The sequence below is a fragment of the Piliocolobus tephrosceles genome, chromosome 21 (assembly GCF_002776525.5).
Source record: "Piliocolobus tephrosceles isolate RC106 chromosome 21, ASM277652v3, whole genome shotgun sequence".
NCBI lineage: Eukaryota > Metazoa > Chordata > Mammalia > Primates > Cercopithecidae > Piliocolobus > Piliocolobus tephrosceles.
Genome location: NC_045454.1, coordinates 1,470,919 through 1,487,403, shown reverse-complemented (window position 1 = coordinate 1,487,403; position 16,485 = coordinate 1,470,919). Strand labels below are relative to the sequence as shown.

Genomic DNA, 16,485 nt, shown 5'->3' with positions numbered 1-16,485 from the left:
ACCGCCACTTGGTGTCTTTCGCTTTTTCTTCCTGTCTGGTTTTCTCTTTTGGTTTTTAGAGCGGTCGTGTAGTCCTTGACAGGGTCTCTCTGTGTCGCCCAGGGTGGAGTGCAGTTGTGTCAGCTTGAAACCACCTTTGCAAAATTATGACTCAGACAGTGAAAGAGATTTAACTTAACTGACTCCATTTTGCTTCTAACCTCTAAGCTGTCCTTTTTCATTCCTGGTTGTAGGCTGAACTTTGGGAGAAACTTAGTTTATAGTTTAAACAAAGACGATAACCCTTTCCCAAAGCAGACCTCTTTGTTGCCTGGGGACTAGATTAGCTCTGTAGGACTAACATTAGCCACGAGATTAGAAATTATGATTTAGGAGTCATGCAGCTGGAGGCTACAAGATTGGGACCCTCCCTAAACTGCTTCTAAGTGCTTGAGATAATTTGCAGAACCTGCACTTGATGGATCAGCTGGCACCACCCATATCAATAAACTGGCCCATCTTATCTTCTGGCCTCCACTCAGGAACTGACTGTGAGAAGATAGCTTTGAATCCCATTATTTCATCCCTGACCAATCAGCACTCCTAGCCCACGGGCTTCCCACCCACCAAGTTATCCTTAAAAACTCTTCTTCCTGAATGCTGAGAGACGCTGATTTGAGTAATAAAACTCTGATGTGGCCGGGCACGGTGGCTCACGCCTGTAATTCCAGCACTCCGGGAGGCTGAGGTGGGTGGATCACGAGGTCAGGAGATTGAGCCCATCCTGGCTAACACGGTGAAACCCCGTCTCTACTAAAAATACAAAAAATTAGCCGGGCGAGGTGGCGAGCGCCTGTAATCCCAGCCACTGGGAGGCTGAGGCAGGAGAATGGCATGAACCCAGGAGGCGGAGCTTGCAGTGAGCCCAGATCACACCACTGCACTCCTGCCTGGGGAACAGGGTGAGACTCAGTCTCAAAATAAAATAAAACTCTGATCTTTCATAAAGCCAGCTCTGCATGAATTATTTTCTACTGCGATTCTCCTCTCCTGATGAATCAGCTCTGTCTGGGCAGTGGGCAAGGTGAACACCTTGGGCGATTACAATCTTGGCTCACGGCAACCTCCACCTCCTGGGTTCAAGCGATTCTCCTACCTCAGACTCCCAGGTAGCTGAGATTACAGACGTGCAATACCACACTCAGCTACAATTTTTTTTTTTTTTTTGTTGAGACAGAGTCTCATTCTGTCCCTCAGGCTGAAGTGCAATGGCTCACTGCAACCTCTACCTCCCGGGTTTAAGCGATTCTCCTGCATCAGCCTCCAGAGTAGCTGGGACTACAAGCATGTGACACCACGCCCGGCTGATTTTTGTATTTTTAGTAGAGACAGGGTTTCACTATGTTGGCAAGGCTGGTCTTGAACTCCTGACCTCATGTGATACACCCACCTCCGCCTCCCCAAGTGCTGGGATTACAGGTGCGATTCACCGTGCCCAGCCCACTCCCTGTCTTCCGACTTTACTTCCTGACTCTACTTGCACAGAGCACATTTACGTGATCTACACTGCTGTGTGTGGGTGAGTAGAGGAACCTTGGAGAAGCCTGGGTCAGGGCTCAGGGAATGAGCGAGAGGAAAGGATGTGGTTACCATGGAAGTTGTTTTGGGGCACAGGATGTGATCTGCGATTGGGGATTGTGAAAAGACCCTCACCGAGGTCTTTCTTCCAGAGCTGCGGCTGAGCCAGGAAACGTGGCTTAGCTCATGGAGTAACCTTAACTTTCAGAAGCCTGAAAATGAGACTTGCATGTAGAGTGGGGTGGGTGTGGGGGTGTGTGTGTGTGTGTGTGTGAAGGAGGGATCAGGCTCTCATGACCTCTGGATCTTTTTTTTTTTTGCTCCAGGAACACTTCCCAAGCCCACCATCTGGGCTAACCCAGCCCTCGTGGTTCCCGGGTGCAAACATGGCCATGGCATTGTGGAATGATTTTTTTTGTATCCTTAGCAGAGAACCCAGTGAACTTTGATGATTAATGTGATGAGATCCAGACTTCAGTGATGGGCGAAGGCGAGTGGTCACAGGTGAGGGGTCACAGGTGAGGTGCAAGAAAACAGGGACAGCAGTACTTGTTCATCTCTGGACATAGATTCAGACACACATGAACGAACCCATGTGCCACAGATTTCAGTTTAGTACTTGTAGGTCATGAGGGCAGGCATCTGAGAGCATGGCTAGATGAAATACACACGTTGGAGAAAGATGGTTAATTATGAGTGCAAGTTTACATTTTATGGGCCCTGGGGTATCAATACAGCTCCTAAATGGATGTAGATACATGACTCAATTTCTTCTGTAAAGATGGGGCTAGATTACAATGGTTCTCAACCTAAGAACATTTTGCATTTTAGTAAATATTTTCTAATGCCCAGAGACATTTTTGATCATCGTAACTGTGAGGATGCTGGTATCTAGTGGGTAGAGGCTAGGGATGCTGCCAAACATCCCGTAAATGTAGAGGACCGTGTTTCCTAACAAGTAGTGATCTGACTCCAAATGTCAATAGTGTGGAGTGAGAAACCTTTAGTGTCCTTTTAAAACGCTGTGCGTCTCTTTTACCAACCTCCCCCCTTTCTCCCGGTGAACCTGAGAATAAAGATGCTCTGGAGGCCAGGCATGGTAGCTTATTTCTGTAATCCCAGCACTTTGGGAGGCTGAGGCAGGCGGATCACCTGAGGTCAGGAGTTCAAGACCAGCCTGGCCAACATGGTGAGACCCTGTCTACTAAAAATGCAAAAATTTGCCGGGAGTCTGGGGCAGAATTGCTTGAACTTGGGAGGCAGAGGTTGCAGTGAGCCAAGATCACGCCACTGCACTCCAGACCAGGCAATGGAGCGAGACTGTCCAAAAAAAAAAAAAAAAAAGGGGGAGGGGGGCTCAGGGAATGACCTATGCTGTGTTGGATAAGGAGACCTTGAAACAGGAAACCTCAGAAACCCACATAGTATATAGTGGAACTGGAAAGTGATGGAGTGGTTTAAAGGTAGTATCAGAGAAGTTGGATCTAGTTGGTAAAAATAAACCAATGGCCCCTGATGAAGAAATTAAAGTGTAAGAGTGAGATTAATTTTTTTAGTTTTAAATTGAAATATTAAAACTAATTTTGGCCAGGTGTGGTGGCTCAGACATGTAATCCCACCACCTGGGGAGGCCAAGCTGGGCAGATCAGCCTCGAACCTGAACTCAGTAGTTCGAGACCAGTCTGGGCAACATGGTGAAACCCCATCTCTACAAAAAATACAAAAATTACCTGGGTGCAGTGGTGCACACCTGTGGGCCCAGCTACATAGGAGGCTGAGGTGGGAGAATTGCTTGAAATGGGAAGGTGGAGGCTGCAGTGAGCTGAGATCGTGCCATTGTACTCCAGCCTGGGCGACAGAGCAAGATTGTCACAAAGAAGAAAAAAATAAAGAAATGTTGCCGGGTGTGGTGACTCACGCCTGTAATCCCAGCACTTTGGGAGACCAAGGCAGGTGGATCACCTGAGGTTAGGAGTTCGAGACCAGCCTGACCAACATGGTAAAACCCCGTCTCTACTAAAAATACAAAATTAGCTGGGTGTGGTGGTGCATGCCTGTAATCCCAGCTACTCGGGAGGCCGAGGCAGGAGAATCACTTGAACCAGGGGAGGTGGAGGTTGCGGTGTGCTAAAATCGTGCCATTGCACTGCAACCTGGACAAGAGTGAAACTGTCTCCAAAAAAAAAAAAAAAAAAGTTATTTTATTAGTGTTTAATAAAAACTTGTACTGTTAATTTTCCCCCTTACCATCCATTTGTTTGCTCACCCAGTAAACACAGTCAGCAATGTTAAAGTTATTATTCTGTCTCCCCATGAGAAGCAACTTTGCCAACTAGAGTAGTTCCTTTTGTTGGTGGTTTTACAGTGTAGAGCTCGCACTGTTGCTTTGTTGAATTTGGAATTCTGTATCACAAGGAAATCCTGGAGACTCTATAGGCAAAACTAGGCACACCATGTCTTTTTGTTTTTGTTTTTGTTTTTGTTTTTTTTTTTTTGAGAGTTGCTGTTGCCCAGGCTAGAGTGCAATAGCGCTGTCCTCACCTCACTGCAACCTCCGCCTTCTGGGTTTAAGCAATTCTCCTGCTCAGTCTCCCAAGTAGCTGGGATTACAGGCACGTGCCACTACACCTGGCTAACGTTTTGTATTTTTAGTAGAGATGGGGTTTCACCATGTTGGCCAGTCTGGTCTCGAACTCCTGACCTCGCGATCGGCCCACCTCAGCCTCCCAAAGTGCTGGGATTACAGGTGTGAGCCACCGTGCCTGGCAATAGAAAAGATTCTATTTTAAGTTGGAATTTTAAAAAAGCAAATCAGAGCAATGACATGGTCATATATGAGCTACACCGAAACACCTAAAATATTGTATGTTGCTAGGAGAAATCCTCTCGCAAGTAATACTCAACAGGCAGTGATCCATGCAGGTCAAGAAGTAACAGGGCAGGCTAGGCACAGTGGCTCACACTTGTAATCCCAGCATTTTGGGAGGCTGAGGCAGGAATATTACTTGAGCCTGGGAGTTCGACACCAGCCTGGGCAACATAGTGAGACCCTGTCTTCAAAAAAACCCAAGAATTGGCCTGGTTTGGTGCCGTGCATCTGTAGTCCCAACTACTGAGGAGGTTGAGGCTGGAGGATCACTTGAACCTGGGAGCTTGAGGCTGCAGTGAGCTATTGTGCTGTTGTACTCCAACCTGGGCAACAGAGCAACACTCACTCTTGAGGAAAAAAAAAAAAAAAAGGGCGAGGTACAGTGGCTCATGCCTATAATCCCAGCACTCTGGGAGCTTAGGTCGGTGGATCACTTGAGGTCAGGAGTTTGACACCAGCCTGGCCAACATGGTGAAACCTCGTCTGTACTAAAAACACACAAAAAAATTTAGCTGGGTATGGTGGGGGATGCCTGTAATCCCAGCTACTCGGGAGGCTGAGACAGAATTGCTTGAACCTGGGAGGTTGTAGTGAGCTGAGATCGTGCCACTGCACTCCAGCATGGGCAACAGAGTGAAATTCAAGTCTTAAAAAAAAAAGAAATACCAAGAAGGCAAGGCAAAGATTGACAAGGCAATAGAAATCAATGCAATTAAACACTGTCAACCTCCCCCAGCCCCCAGGTTCTCCCCAGTAAGATATCTTTTTTTTGTTTTTTTTTTTTTTTTTTTTTTGAGACGGAGTCTGGCTCTGTCACCCAGGCTGGAGTGCTGTGGCCGGATCTCAGCTCACTGCAAGCTCCGCCTCCCGGGTTCACGCCATTCTCCTGCCTCAGCCTCCCGAGTAGCTGGGACTACAGGCACCTGCCAAGTTTTTAAATACTTTTTAGTAGAGACGCGGTTAGCCGAGATGGTCTTGATCTCCCGATCTCGTGATCCGCCCACCTCAGCCTCCTCAAGTGCCGGGATTACAGGCTTGAGCCACTTTGCCTGGCCTGCTTTTTGTATTTTTTTAGTAGAGACGGGGATTCACCGTGTTAGCCAGGATAGTCTCGATCTCCTGACCTCGTGATCCGCCCGTCTCGGCCTCCCAAAGTGCTGGGATTACAGGCGTGAGCCACCATGCCCATTAAGTAACAGCTTCATTTGTGAATGCTCTCACCTTTATTTCTCTCAATGTACCCGTGATACAGATATTTCATATGTAACAAAGTTAAGGACGTGTGCACGTGTAAAACAGAGGCAGAACCATGGCTGAAACATCTAGCCTAGCAGTGAACTCATTATCCCTGAGGAGTGGGGGCGGGGGAGAAGAGGAGCCACAGGCAGTTCACCAACACCTGGAAGATCAACAACTTCATGGAGAATGAGTGACTCGGGGGAATTCAGATCATGAAGTCATGAGAGGAAGGTCTTTTTTTCAAGGGATCATGTTTCTCCGTATCAATAATCAGTTGTGGGTTGTTTTCTTCTATTTCTTCCAGCAGCTTATGGAGTTCATCATTAAAGTCATCTATTTTCAACCTGGGGCACAAAATGGGGGAGGAAAAGGTTACTTTGTGTATCAAGAAGATTTTTCAAATTCCCAAGTACCTGAAATTCTGTTGAGGCAGAGCATGGGTCACCTTTCCTGGTTATTCTAGGTGGCAAAGGAGTGTTCCATATATGATTTTTTTTTTTTCTTTGAGACAGTCTGTTGCCCAGGCTAGAGTGCAGTGGGACCATCTCAGCTCACTGCAACCTGTACCTCTAGAGTTCAAGCCATCCTATCCTCTGCCTCCTGAGTAGCTGGGACTACAGGCGCCTGCCACCATGCTCAGCTAATTTTGTATTTTTAATCGAGTTGGGGTTTTACCATGTTGCCCAGACCACACTTGGCCTGATTGCTTATTTATTTTTAAATATAAAATGAGGCCAGATGTGGTGGGTCATACCCGTAAAGCCAGCACTTTGGGAGAGTGAGGCGGGCAGATCACTTGAGGTCAGGAGTTTGAGACCAGCCTAGGCAAGATGGTCAAAGTCCATCTCTACTAAAAATATAAAAGTTAGCTAGGTGTGATGGTGCGTGCCTATGGCCCCAGCTACTCAGGAGGCTGAGACAGGAGAATCACTTGAACCTGGGAGGTGGATGTCACAGTGAGCCGAGATCAGGCCACTGCACTCCAGCCTGAGCAACAGAGTGAGATTTTTGTCTCAAAAATAAATAATAAAATGCAAAATTAAAGACTTTCATTTCTCTTTTTAATCTTTTTTTTTCATTCCTCTTATTCTCAACCATGTTGATCTGATGAGAAAAACATCACATCAGGTTAACCTTGTAATGGTATCAAGCCACTGTGTATTTTTACGTTCTTGTTTATCATGCACAGAAAATGGAATTGCTGAGTGCAGCTGGGCTATATAGCTCTAATACCTGCCTCCCTGCTCCATCACCCACTTTGGCAACTTCTACTCAGTGGACCCAAGAGTACCAGGTTAAACAGAGGAGATGCAGGCCAGGCATGGTGGCTCATGCCTGTAATCCCAGCACTTTGGGAGGCTGAGGCAGGCGGGTCACCTGAAGTCAGGAGTTCGAGACCAGCCTGACCAACATGGAGCAACCCCGTCTCTACTAAAAATACAAAATGAGCCAGACGTGGTGCACATGCCTGTAGTCCCAGCTACTTGGGAGGCTGAGGGAGAACTGCTTGAACCCGGGAGGCGGAGGCTGCAGTGAGCTGAGATAGCACCATTGCACTCCAGACTGGGCAACAAGAGCAAAACTCCATCTCCAAAAAATAAACTCAAAGCTTAAAAAGCCCTTAACGTCCATATTCTTTTGACTTGCAAAGTATCTTAGGCTGAGATTCATGTTAAGTAAACAAGTAATCTATGTTTCTTCTACATAAAGATTATTTTAAGCCAGCAGTAGACTATATTGCTTGTGAGAATTTCTGGAAGTTCCCATACTCCTAGGAAGTGGCTCTTGGTTCTTTGACGCCATGGTATTGAAATACAACTCAGGCTGGGTGCAGTGGCTCATGCCTGTAATCCTAGCACTTTGGGACGCTGAGGTGGGTGAACCACCAAGGTCAGGAGTTCGAGACCACCCTGGCCAACATGGCAAAACCTGTCTCTACTAAAGATACAAAGATTAGCTACGTGTGGTGGTGTATGCCTGTAATCCCAGCTACACGGGAGGCTGAGGCATGAGAATAGCCTGAACCTGAGAGGCGGAGGTTGCAGTTAGCTGAGATACTACACCACTATACCCCAGCCTGGGCAACAGAGCGAGACTCCATCTCAGAAAACAAAACAAAACAAAATCCAAAACCCCAACACAAAACCCAACAAACAAAACACAATCCAATGACAACTGGCTCTAGTGAGCAGGTAGAGAAGCAGCCATGGCTGGGTGCAATGGTTCATGCTTATAAGCCTAGCTCCTCAGCAGGAACTGAGGTAGGAGGATTGCTTGAGCCTAGGAACTGGAGTGAGCCATCATTGTGCTGCTGGACTCCAGCCTGGGGAACATCGTGAGTTCTTGCCTCAAAGAAAAAAAAGGGCTGGGTGCAGTGGTTCACGCCTGTAATCCCAGCACTTTGGGAGACCGAGGCGGGTGGATCACCTGAGGTCAGGAGTTCGAGACCAGCCTGGCCAACATGGTGAAACCCCATCTCTACTAAAAATACAGAATTAGCTGGGTGTGGTGGCAGGAACCTGTAATTCCAGCTACCGGATCAGTCTCCTACAGCAGGTCCATGTCATTATGTTTCCCCTAAACCTACCACCCCGGAGAAAGCCTGACAGGGAAGTAAATGGATCATACCTGAGTGTCTGGAGGGTGCCGTTGGGACGTGTCAAGGTTTTAAACAGCATCTTCACTCCACTAGACCCCAAGGGATTCTGGCCCAGGTCCAGAGTGATGAGGCTCTGGTTGCAGCTGAGGGCAGAGCAGAGGTCTTCACAACTGAAGGGAGGGATGGAACATCCCCACAGCCTGAGGAGACACAGAAATGAGCACGTTGATTCAACTGGTGCTGATCGATGCCCTCCCATAAGCCAAGCACAGCCTCGGGTGTTGGGGACCTGCATGACCAACACAAGTCTCAGGCCAGGCACGGTGGCTCACGCCTGTAATTCCAGCACTTTGGGAGGCCCAGGTGGGTGGATCACGAGGTCAGGAGATCGAGACCATCCTGGCTAACCTGGTGAAACCCCGTCTCTACTAAAAATACAAAAAACTAGCCGGGCAAGGTGGCGGGCACCTGTAGTCCCAGCTACTCGGGAGGCTGAGGCAGGAGAATGGCATGAACCCGGGAGGTGGAGCTTGCAGTGAGCCAAGATCCGGCCATTGCACTCCAGCCTGGGCGACAGAGCGAGACTCCATCTCAAAAAAAAAAAAAAAAAAAAAGACTTAGACATAGTAGACATAGACTAGAACTATTCCTTTCACCATCCTAGTGAAAGCTCAGTTGACTCTATCCGAGTCCTCTCAGTGACATAATTTGGGAAGTCGGCTTCACTGATTGCTTTACATTAGCCACAGATTCAATAAGGTCTAAGTAGAGGAAGTTGAACTTGTAAGTTAACTCACCACAGACATCTCAAGTTGCACAGTGGTTTGCTCAAAGCCTCGCACAGGACCTTCATTCCGGTAACTCCTATGTGATTCAGTCCAAGATCCAAACACGACAGGCTTGATTTTTCTTGGAGGAGCTTTGCGAGACTGCAGCAGCCATCGCTCGTGATGTCGCAGTTCCACAGCCTAGAAATCAACCACAGGAAGAAAGCAAGCCCGAACCTGTGAGTTCTCACTGGTGTGAGGCACCTTCGACTCTGAGCCGTGGGTTTTAGACACGCTTAGAGACAATGGTGACTTGGAGATGGAATCATGGGGTGGTGTGGGTGGACAGAAGAATGGCCTCCCAAAGATGTCCAAGTGCCAACTCCTGGCACCTGCCAGCAAAAGGGACCTCGCATCTTAGATGTGACTGAGCATCTTAAGATGCTTTATATCCTGGTTTCTTTGGGTAGGTCCAGCAATCACAGGGATCCTCATAAGAGGGAGCTGAGAGTCAAAGCCAGCAGGAGGTGACGTGATAAGGGGGCCAGAGCAATGTTTGAAGATGCTCTGCTGAAGTCGGAGGAAGGGCCACAAGCCAAGGAATGCAGGTGGTCAACAGAAGTTGGAAAAGTAAAAGATTCTCAGCGGGCACGGTGGCTCACTTCAACCTCCGCTTCCCGGGTTCAGGCGATTCTCATGTCCCAGTCTTCGGAATATCTGGGATTATAGGCACACGCACACGTGTTTGTGTGTGTGTACCACCACACCCAGCTAAGTTCTGTATTTTTAGTAGAGACAGGGTTTCACCATGTTGGCCAGGCTGGTCTCGAACTCCCGGCCTCAGATGATCTGCCCATCCTGGCCTCCCTAATGTGCCGGGATTACACTTCTATTTCCTAAGTTCAGTTGCTAGAGAGGTAGTGTCTTACAGGCAAAAGATGCCAGCTCAGACTCCAACGTATCTGTGGTAGGATCTGAGATACCAATCAACACAGCTGATCAGACAGATTTCACCTTAAGTTCTGTTTTCTTTCTTCTGTCTCAATAGAGTTCTGACCTTAAATATAATTTGAACTAAGCGAAGTATACCACTAGCTGAGGGTACACTGGAAGGGCCATGGAAATAGAGGGCAGATTGGAGCCCATGACGACAGAGGAGTGAAAACACACCCCTAAGTCTTAAAGGTTTGTGAATGTACAGAAACTTTTTTCTTTGAGACAGTCTCCCTCTGACGCCCAGGTTGGAGTACAGGAGCGCAGTCTTGGCTCACTGCAACCTCCGCCTCCCAGGTTCAAGCAATTCTCTGCCGCACCCTCCCAAGTAGCTGGGATTGCAGACATCCGACACCACACCTGGCTAATTTTGTATTTTTAGTAAAGATAGGGTTTCACGTGTTAGCCAGGCTAGTCTTGAACTCCTGACCTCATGATCCACCTGTCTCAGCCTCCCAAAGTGCGGGGATTACAGGCATGAGCCACCATACCCAGCCTTCTAGAAACTTCCATGACTGTGTGATGGAGGAAAGCCCATATAAGACTAAAGGGAAGTTGACAACTTAGCAAAATAGGGGCATGGATCAAAAAGTTGAATTGAGGGGGCTGGCACGGTGGCTCACGCCTGTAATCCCAGCACTGTGGGAGGCTGAGGTGGGCGGATCACCTGAGGTCAGTAGTTCGAGACCAGCCTGACAACGTCTCTACTAAAAATACAGAAGTTAGCTGGGCGTGGTGGCATGCACCTTAATCCCTGGGAGGCTGAGGCAGGAGAATGGCGGGAACCCGGGAAGCGGAGCTTGCAGTGAGCCGAGATCGAGCCACTGCACTCCAGCCTGGGAGAAAGCGAGAGTCCATCTCAAAAAAAAAAAAAAAAAAAAACCACCACACACATGCATACAGAAAACCAAGAAAACTAGACAATTTGAAGATAGCAAGTGAGTGACATCTCACTGCCTGTGGGACTTCAGTTTTAGTGTTTCAGGGCCTAAATATAGTGGGTGTGGGAAGAATCCCTTCCTTCTACCCATCTCCAGCCACGAACTGAGTATGTCATTGAAGTGGGTAGTTTTCAGATGCCAGGTGCATATCCTAGATTAAAGCTACTTTACAGGAAGATGACAGTTCCCACCTGTTGGAGGTGATGTTAGAGACAAAGAATACCAGAGACATATGGCCAGGCGCGGTGGCTCATGCCTGTAATCCCAGCACTTTGGAAGACTGAGGTGGGCAGATTACAAGGTCAAGAGTTCGAGACCAGCCTGGCCAACGTGGTGAAACCCGTCTCTACTAAAAATACAAAAATTAGCCAGACGTGGTGGTGGGCACCTGTAGTCCCAGCTACTCGGGAGGCTGAGGCAGGAGAATCGCCTGAAGCCAGAAGTTGCAGTGAGCCGAGATCATGCCATTGCACTCCAACCTGGGCAACAGAGCAAGACTCCATCTTAAAAAAGAAAAAAATACCAGAGATGAATCGAATCTCTGAACAGAAACCATCAGTGCAGACAGTTTTTTTTTTTTTGAGACAATCAATCTCGTTCTGTCACCCAGGCTGGCATGATCTTGGCTCCTTGTAAGCTCCGCCTCCTGGCTTCAAGCAATTCTCCTGCCTCAGCCTCCCAAGTAGCTGGGATTACAGGACCACACCACACGCCTGGCTAATTTTTTTATTTTTAGTAGAGACAGGGTTTCACCATGTTGGCCAGGGTGGTCTCAAGCTCCTGACCTCAGGTGATCCGCCTACCTCAGCCTCCCAAAGTGCTAAGACTACAGGCATGAGCCACCGTGCCAGAACTCAATTCCTTTCTAAAGATTTGTCCTATAATTTTTCTTGGAGAGAGTGTCTTGTTCTATTGCCTAGACTGTACTGCAGTGGTGCAATCTCAGCTCACTGCAACCTCCACCTCCCAGGTTCAAGTGATTCTCCTGCCTTAGCCTCCTGAGTAACTGGGATTACAGGCATATCCCACCATCCCCAGCTAATTTTTGTATTTTTAGTAGAGACGATGTTTCACCATATTGGCCAGGCTGGTCTTGAACTCCTGGTCTCAAAGGATCTTCCTGCCTCGGCTTCCCAACGTGCTGGGATTACAGGCGTGAGCCACTGTGCCTGGCCACCGGTCCTGTGACTTTAGTATTAACAGGAAGATCGTATTGCGCATGTAGTTCCAATAGCTTCCACTGGGAGTCTGAGCCTATGATGGCCCAGAAGACTACCTGATTTGCAAATCATTAAATAAATGAATTCCATTTATAACCAATTGCATGCAATTTATGTTACACAATTATAGGTCGAAGAACACAGATTACGAGAAAACACAGCGTGGGGCGAGATGGCTCATGCCTGTAATCCTAGCACTTTGGGAGGCCAAGGCAGGCAGATCTCTTGAGCTCAGGAGTTTGAGATCAGCCTAGGCAACATAGCGAGACCCCATCTCTAAAATACATACATAAAGAGGAAAAAAAGCCGGATGCGGTGGCTCAAGCCTGTAATCCCAGCACTTTGGGAGGCCGAGACAGGCGGATCACGAGGTCACGAGATCGAGACCATCCTGGCTAACACAGGGAAACCCCGTCTCTACAAAAAAAAAAAACAAAACAAACAAACAAACAAAAAAAAACTAGCCGGGCGAGGTGGCGGGCGCCTATGGTCCCAGCTAATCGGGAGGCTGAGGCAGGAGAATGGTGGGAACCCGGGAGGCGGAGCTTGCAGTGAGCTGAGGTCCGGCAACTACACTCCAGCCTGGGCAACAGAGCAAGACTCAGTCTCAAAAAAAAAAAAAAAAAAGAAAAAAAAAAAAATCCTGAAAGCCAGCTACATTCTCCAAATCCCTATAGAATATTACCACCACCACCACCACTCACTACTACTACTACTTATACTTTTTTTCCTATCACCATCTCCCCAGATCTCACCAGTTGTAACCATTAGCATCATGCTTGGGGCATTTAGAGGAATTAAGTGTTCTCATAACCACCCTACTAGAACCCGGAGGTGGGGGGCTATGTACACACACACACACACACAGGCAGCTAGCACAGACTTACACCAAGGCCTGCAGTTTACACTCGGGGTAGCTCAGGCCCTCACACAGAAACTTCACCCCTGTATCCTTGAGGGAGTTCTTGGCCAAGCACAGGTGTGTCAGTTCCCGGCTGACCACCAAAACAGCAGCAAGGTCCTTGCAATTGGCTTCTGTCAGGTGACAGTTTTCCAACCTGCAAAAGAATCACAAATGGCAACACGGTTGACATTTCCAACTTCTCGGCTATCTCCAAATGCCAGCATCCGAAAGCCCCTTCTTGTGCTGTCCCTCCCCACCCTCTGTCACACGCTGGTGATCCTATGAAGGAACAGTAAGGAGAGAACAAGATTCACAAGCCATCGGCCTGGATCTAAACATGGGAACAGGTGTTCACATCAGCGAGAGGTTCCAAACTGCCAAATCAGGCATGACCACTGCTCGTGTATGGCCCCAGATTGAAACCACAGCTGCTCCGGAGGAAGAGGAGAGACTTACGACAACCTCTGCAGGAAGCACTTTGGGTGCCTCAAAGTTGTGTACAGCAACTTGGCACCCTCATCCAGGAGCTCATTGTCGGAGAGGTTTACGCACATCAGGGACTGGTTGGCTTCAAGGGCCAAGGAGAGATCAGCCCACTGCTGAGTGGTAGCAGAACAAGACACCAGCCTGTGGGAGAAATGGGAACAAGTTGTTTTTTTTTTATTTTTTTGAGATGGAGTCTCACTCTTGTTGCCCAGGCTGGAGTGCAATGGCACAGTCTCGGCTCACAGCAACCTCCGCCACCCGGGGTCAAGCGATTCTCCTGCCTCAGCCTCCCGAGTAGCTGGGATTGCAGGCATGCACCATCACGCCTGGCTGATTTTGTATTTTTAGTAGAGACGGGGTTTCTCCACGTTGGTCAGGCTGGTCTCGAACTCCTGACCTCAGGTGATCCACCTGCCTTGGCCTCCCAAAGTGCTGGGATTACAGGCGTGAGCCAGCACGCCCAGCAGAGTAAGTCATTCTTGAGAATCTAACCACGAAATCGTCTTTGATTTACATCTCACTGGTTATGTTACACCCTGACTTATCTGGAGCAGTGGTTGTCAAAGGGTGGTCCCCAGACCAGTGGCATGAGCATTGTCCAGCAATCAGCCGGAAATACATGAACCTCAGTCAACCTGACTCAAATGTTGGATGCAGAGTCCACTAACCTATGTTTCATTGTTTGGTTTTTTGAAAGGGAGTTATGCTGTGTCACCCAGGCTGGAGTGCAGTGGCACAATCTCGGCTCACAGCAACCTCCGCCTCCTGGATTCAAGCAATTCTCCTGCCTCAGCCTCCCGAGTAGCTTGGATTACAGGCGCGTGCCATCTTGCCTGGCTAATTTTTGTATTTTTAGTAGAGACGGGTTTTCACCATGTTGGCCAGGCTGGTTTCAAACTCCTAACTTTGGCTGGGGCGATGGTTCACACCTGTAATCCCAACACTTTGGGAGGCTGAGGCGGGCAGATCACAAGGTCAGGAGTTTGAGAAACCCCAGCTCTACTAAACATATGAAAATTAGCTGGGCGTGGTGGCGCACGCCTGTAGTCCCAGCTACTCAGGAGGCTGAGGAAAGAGAATTGAACCCAGGAGGTGGAGGTTGCAGTGAGCCAAGATCACTCCACTGCACTCCAGCCTGGGCGACAGAGCAAGACTCCATCTCAAAATAAACAAAAACTCCCGACTTCAAGTGATACACCAGCCTAGGCCACCCAAAGTACTGGGATTACAGGTATGAGCCACCATGCCCAGCCCACTAACCTACGTTTCAAGGTGCTCTGTGTTCATCCGGAAAATGTGTTAGAATAAATTCGTAAGAAATGAGTGGCTGGGCATGGTGGCTCATGCTGTAATCCCAGCACTTTGGCAGGTAGATCCCAGGCCAAGGCAGGTGGATCATGAGGCCAGGAGTTTAAAACCAGCCAGAACAACATGATGAAACCCCATTTCTCCTAAAAATACAAGAATTAGCTGGGTGGGGTGGCACATGGCTGCAATCCCAGCATTTTGGAAGGCAGGTGGATCACTTGAGGTCAGGAGTTCGAGACCAGCCTGGCCAACATGGGGAAACCCCGTCTCTACTAAAGACACAAAAAATTAGCTGGGCGTGGTGGATTCCCGAGGTCAGGAGTTTGAGACCACCCTGGCCACCAGCATGGCGTAACCCTGTCTCTACTAGAAATACAAAAATACAGCTGGGTGCCTGTAATCCCAGCTACTCAGGAAGTTGAGGCAGGAGAATCACTTGAACCTGGGAGGCCAAGGTTGCAGTGAACCAAGATTGTGGCACTGCACTCGGGACTGGGAGACAGAGCGAGACTATCTCGAGAAAAAAAAAGAAATAGATTAGTGACCCACATCTTTAATTTACCCGCTGTTCCCCCTCACCCTGTACCCCATTATTCTCATGTAACAAAGAAAAGAGGTTAATTGTAGTAGTTAGTAATGACAGCAGCCACTATTGAATACGTGGGCTTGGATCTGGTTTCATTTCAACCTTCAAATACCTGTGAGATGTACAGTATCCCATTCAACCGACAAGAAGATCCCATTAAGCAGCCTAGGATCCTTATCAGTAGAGCCAGAGCAATTTTTTTTTTTCTTTTTTTTTTACTCTCGAGATGGAGTTAATGGTGTGATCTCAGCTCACTGCAACCTCCACCTCTCAGGTTTAAATGATTCTCCTGCCTCCGCCTCCTGAGTAACTGGGACTACAGGCGTGTGCCAACATGCCCCGCTAATTTTTGTATTATTAGTAGAGACGGGGTTTCACCATGTTAACCAGGCTGGTTTCGAACTCCTGACTTCAAGTGATTCACTGTCTCAGCCTCCCACCTGGCATCACAGGCGTGAGCTACTGGGCCTGGCCCAGGGGAACAATTTGAGGCCAGTGACCACCTACTATGCCAGTGTGGCCAAGTGAGGCTCCATGCAACCCCATGATGCATGATGATTCTCATCACCTGGGCAGCCACGTGGAGAGCTTCCCAAGGGGAGAGCTCTCAAACCAGAGGACTAACAGAAAAGGGGCAACTCGATGTTCCTGAAGGGATCTTGCTCGAAAAATGTCAATAGCTGGTATTCTGAATCCTCACACAGGAGAAGCATGAACCATGGTGAATGATCTCTGACAGAAGCTAAAGATTCTGGGCCAGGCACGGTGGCTCACGCCCCACTTTGGGAGGCTGAGGAGGATGATCACCTGAGGTCATGAGTTTGAGACCAGCCTGGCCAATGTGATAAAACCCCATTTCTACTAAGAATACAAAAATTAACCAGGTATGGTGGCGCGTGCTTGTAATCCCAGCTACTCAGGAGGCTGAGGCAGGAGAATCACTTGAACCTGGGAGGTAGAGGTTGCAGTAGCTGAGATCATACCATTGCACTCCAGCCTGGGTGACAGAGCAAGAC

The 16,485-nt window shown here is 48.4% G+C and overlaps 1 protein-coding gene across 1 annotated transcript in view; it reads right to left on the bottom strand.

Annotated features, from left to right (window-relative positions):
* Window positions 1-5,630: 5,630 nt before the first annotated feature.
* NLRP2 (NLR family pyrin domain containing 2) overlaps window positions 5,631-16,485 on the bottom strand; it is a 34,799-nt gene continuing 23,944 nt past the window's right edge. Inside the window, exons 6-10 of the mRNA XM_026457571.1 lie at window positions 13,546-13,716; window positions 13,073-13,243; window positions 9,062-9,232; window positions 8,294-8,464; window positions 5,631-6,009 (exon numbers count right to left, since the gene is read on the bottom strand). Coding sequence (XP_026313356.1) covers window positions 5,871-6,009; window positions 8,294-8,464; window positions 9,062-9,232; window positions 13,073-13,243; window positions 13,546-13,716 — 823 coding nt within the window. The 3' untranslated portion in view covers window positions 5,631-5,870. The remainder of the gene's footprint in view (window positions 6,010-8,293; window positions 8,465-9,061; window positions 9,233-13,072; window positions 13,244-13,545; window positions 13,717-16,485) is intronic.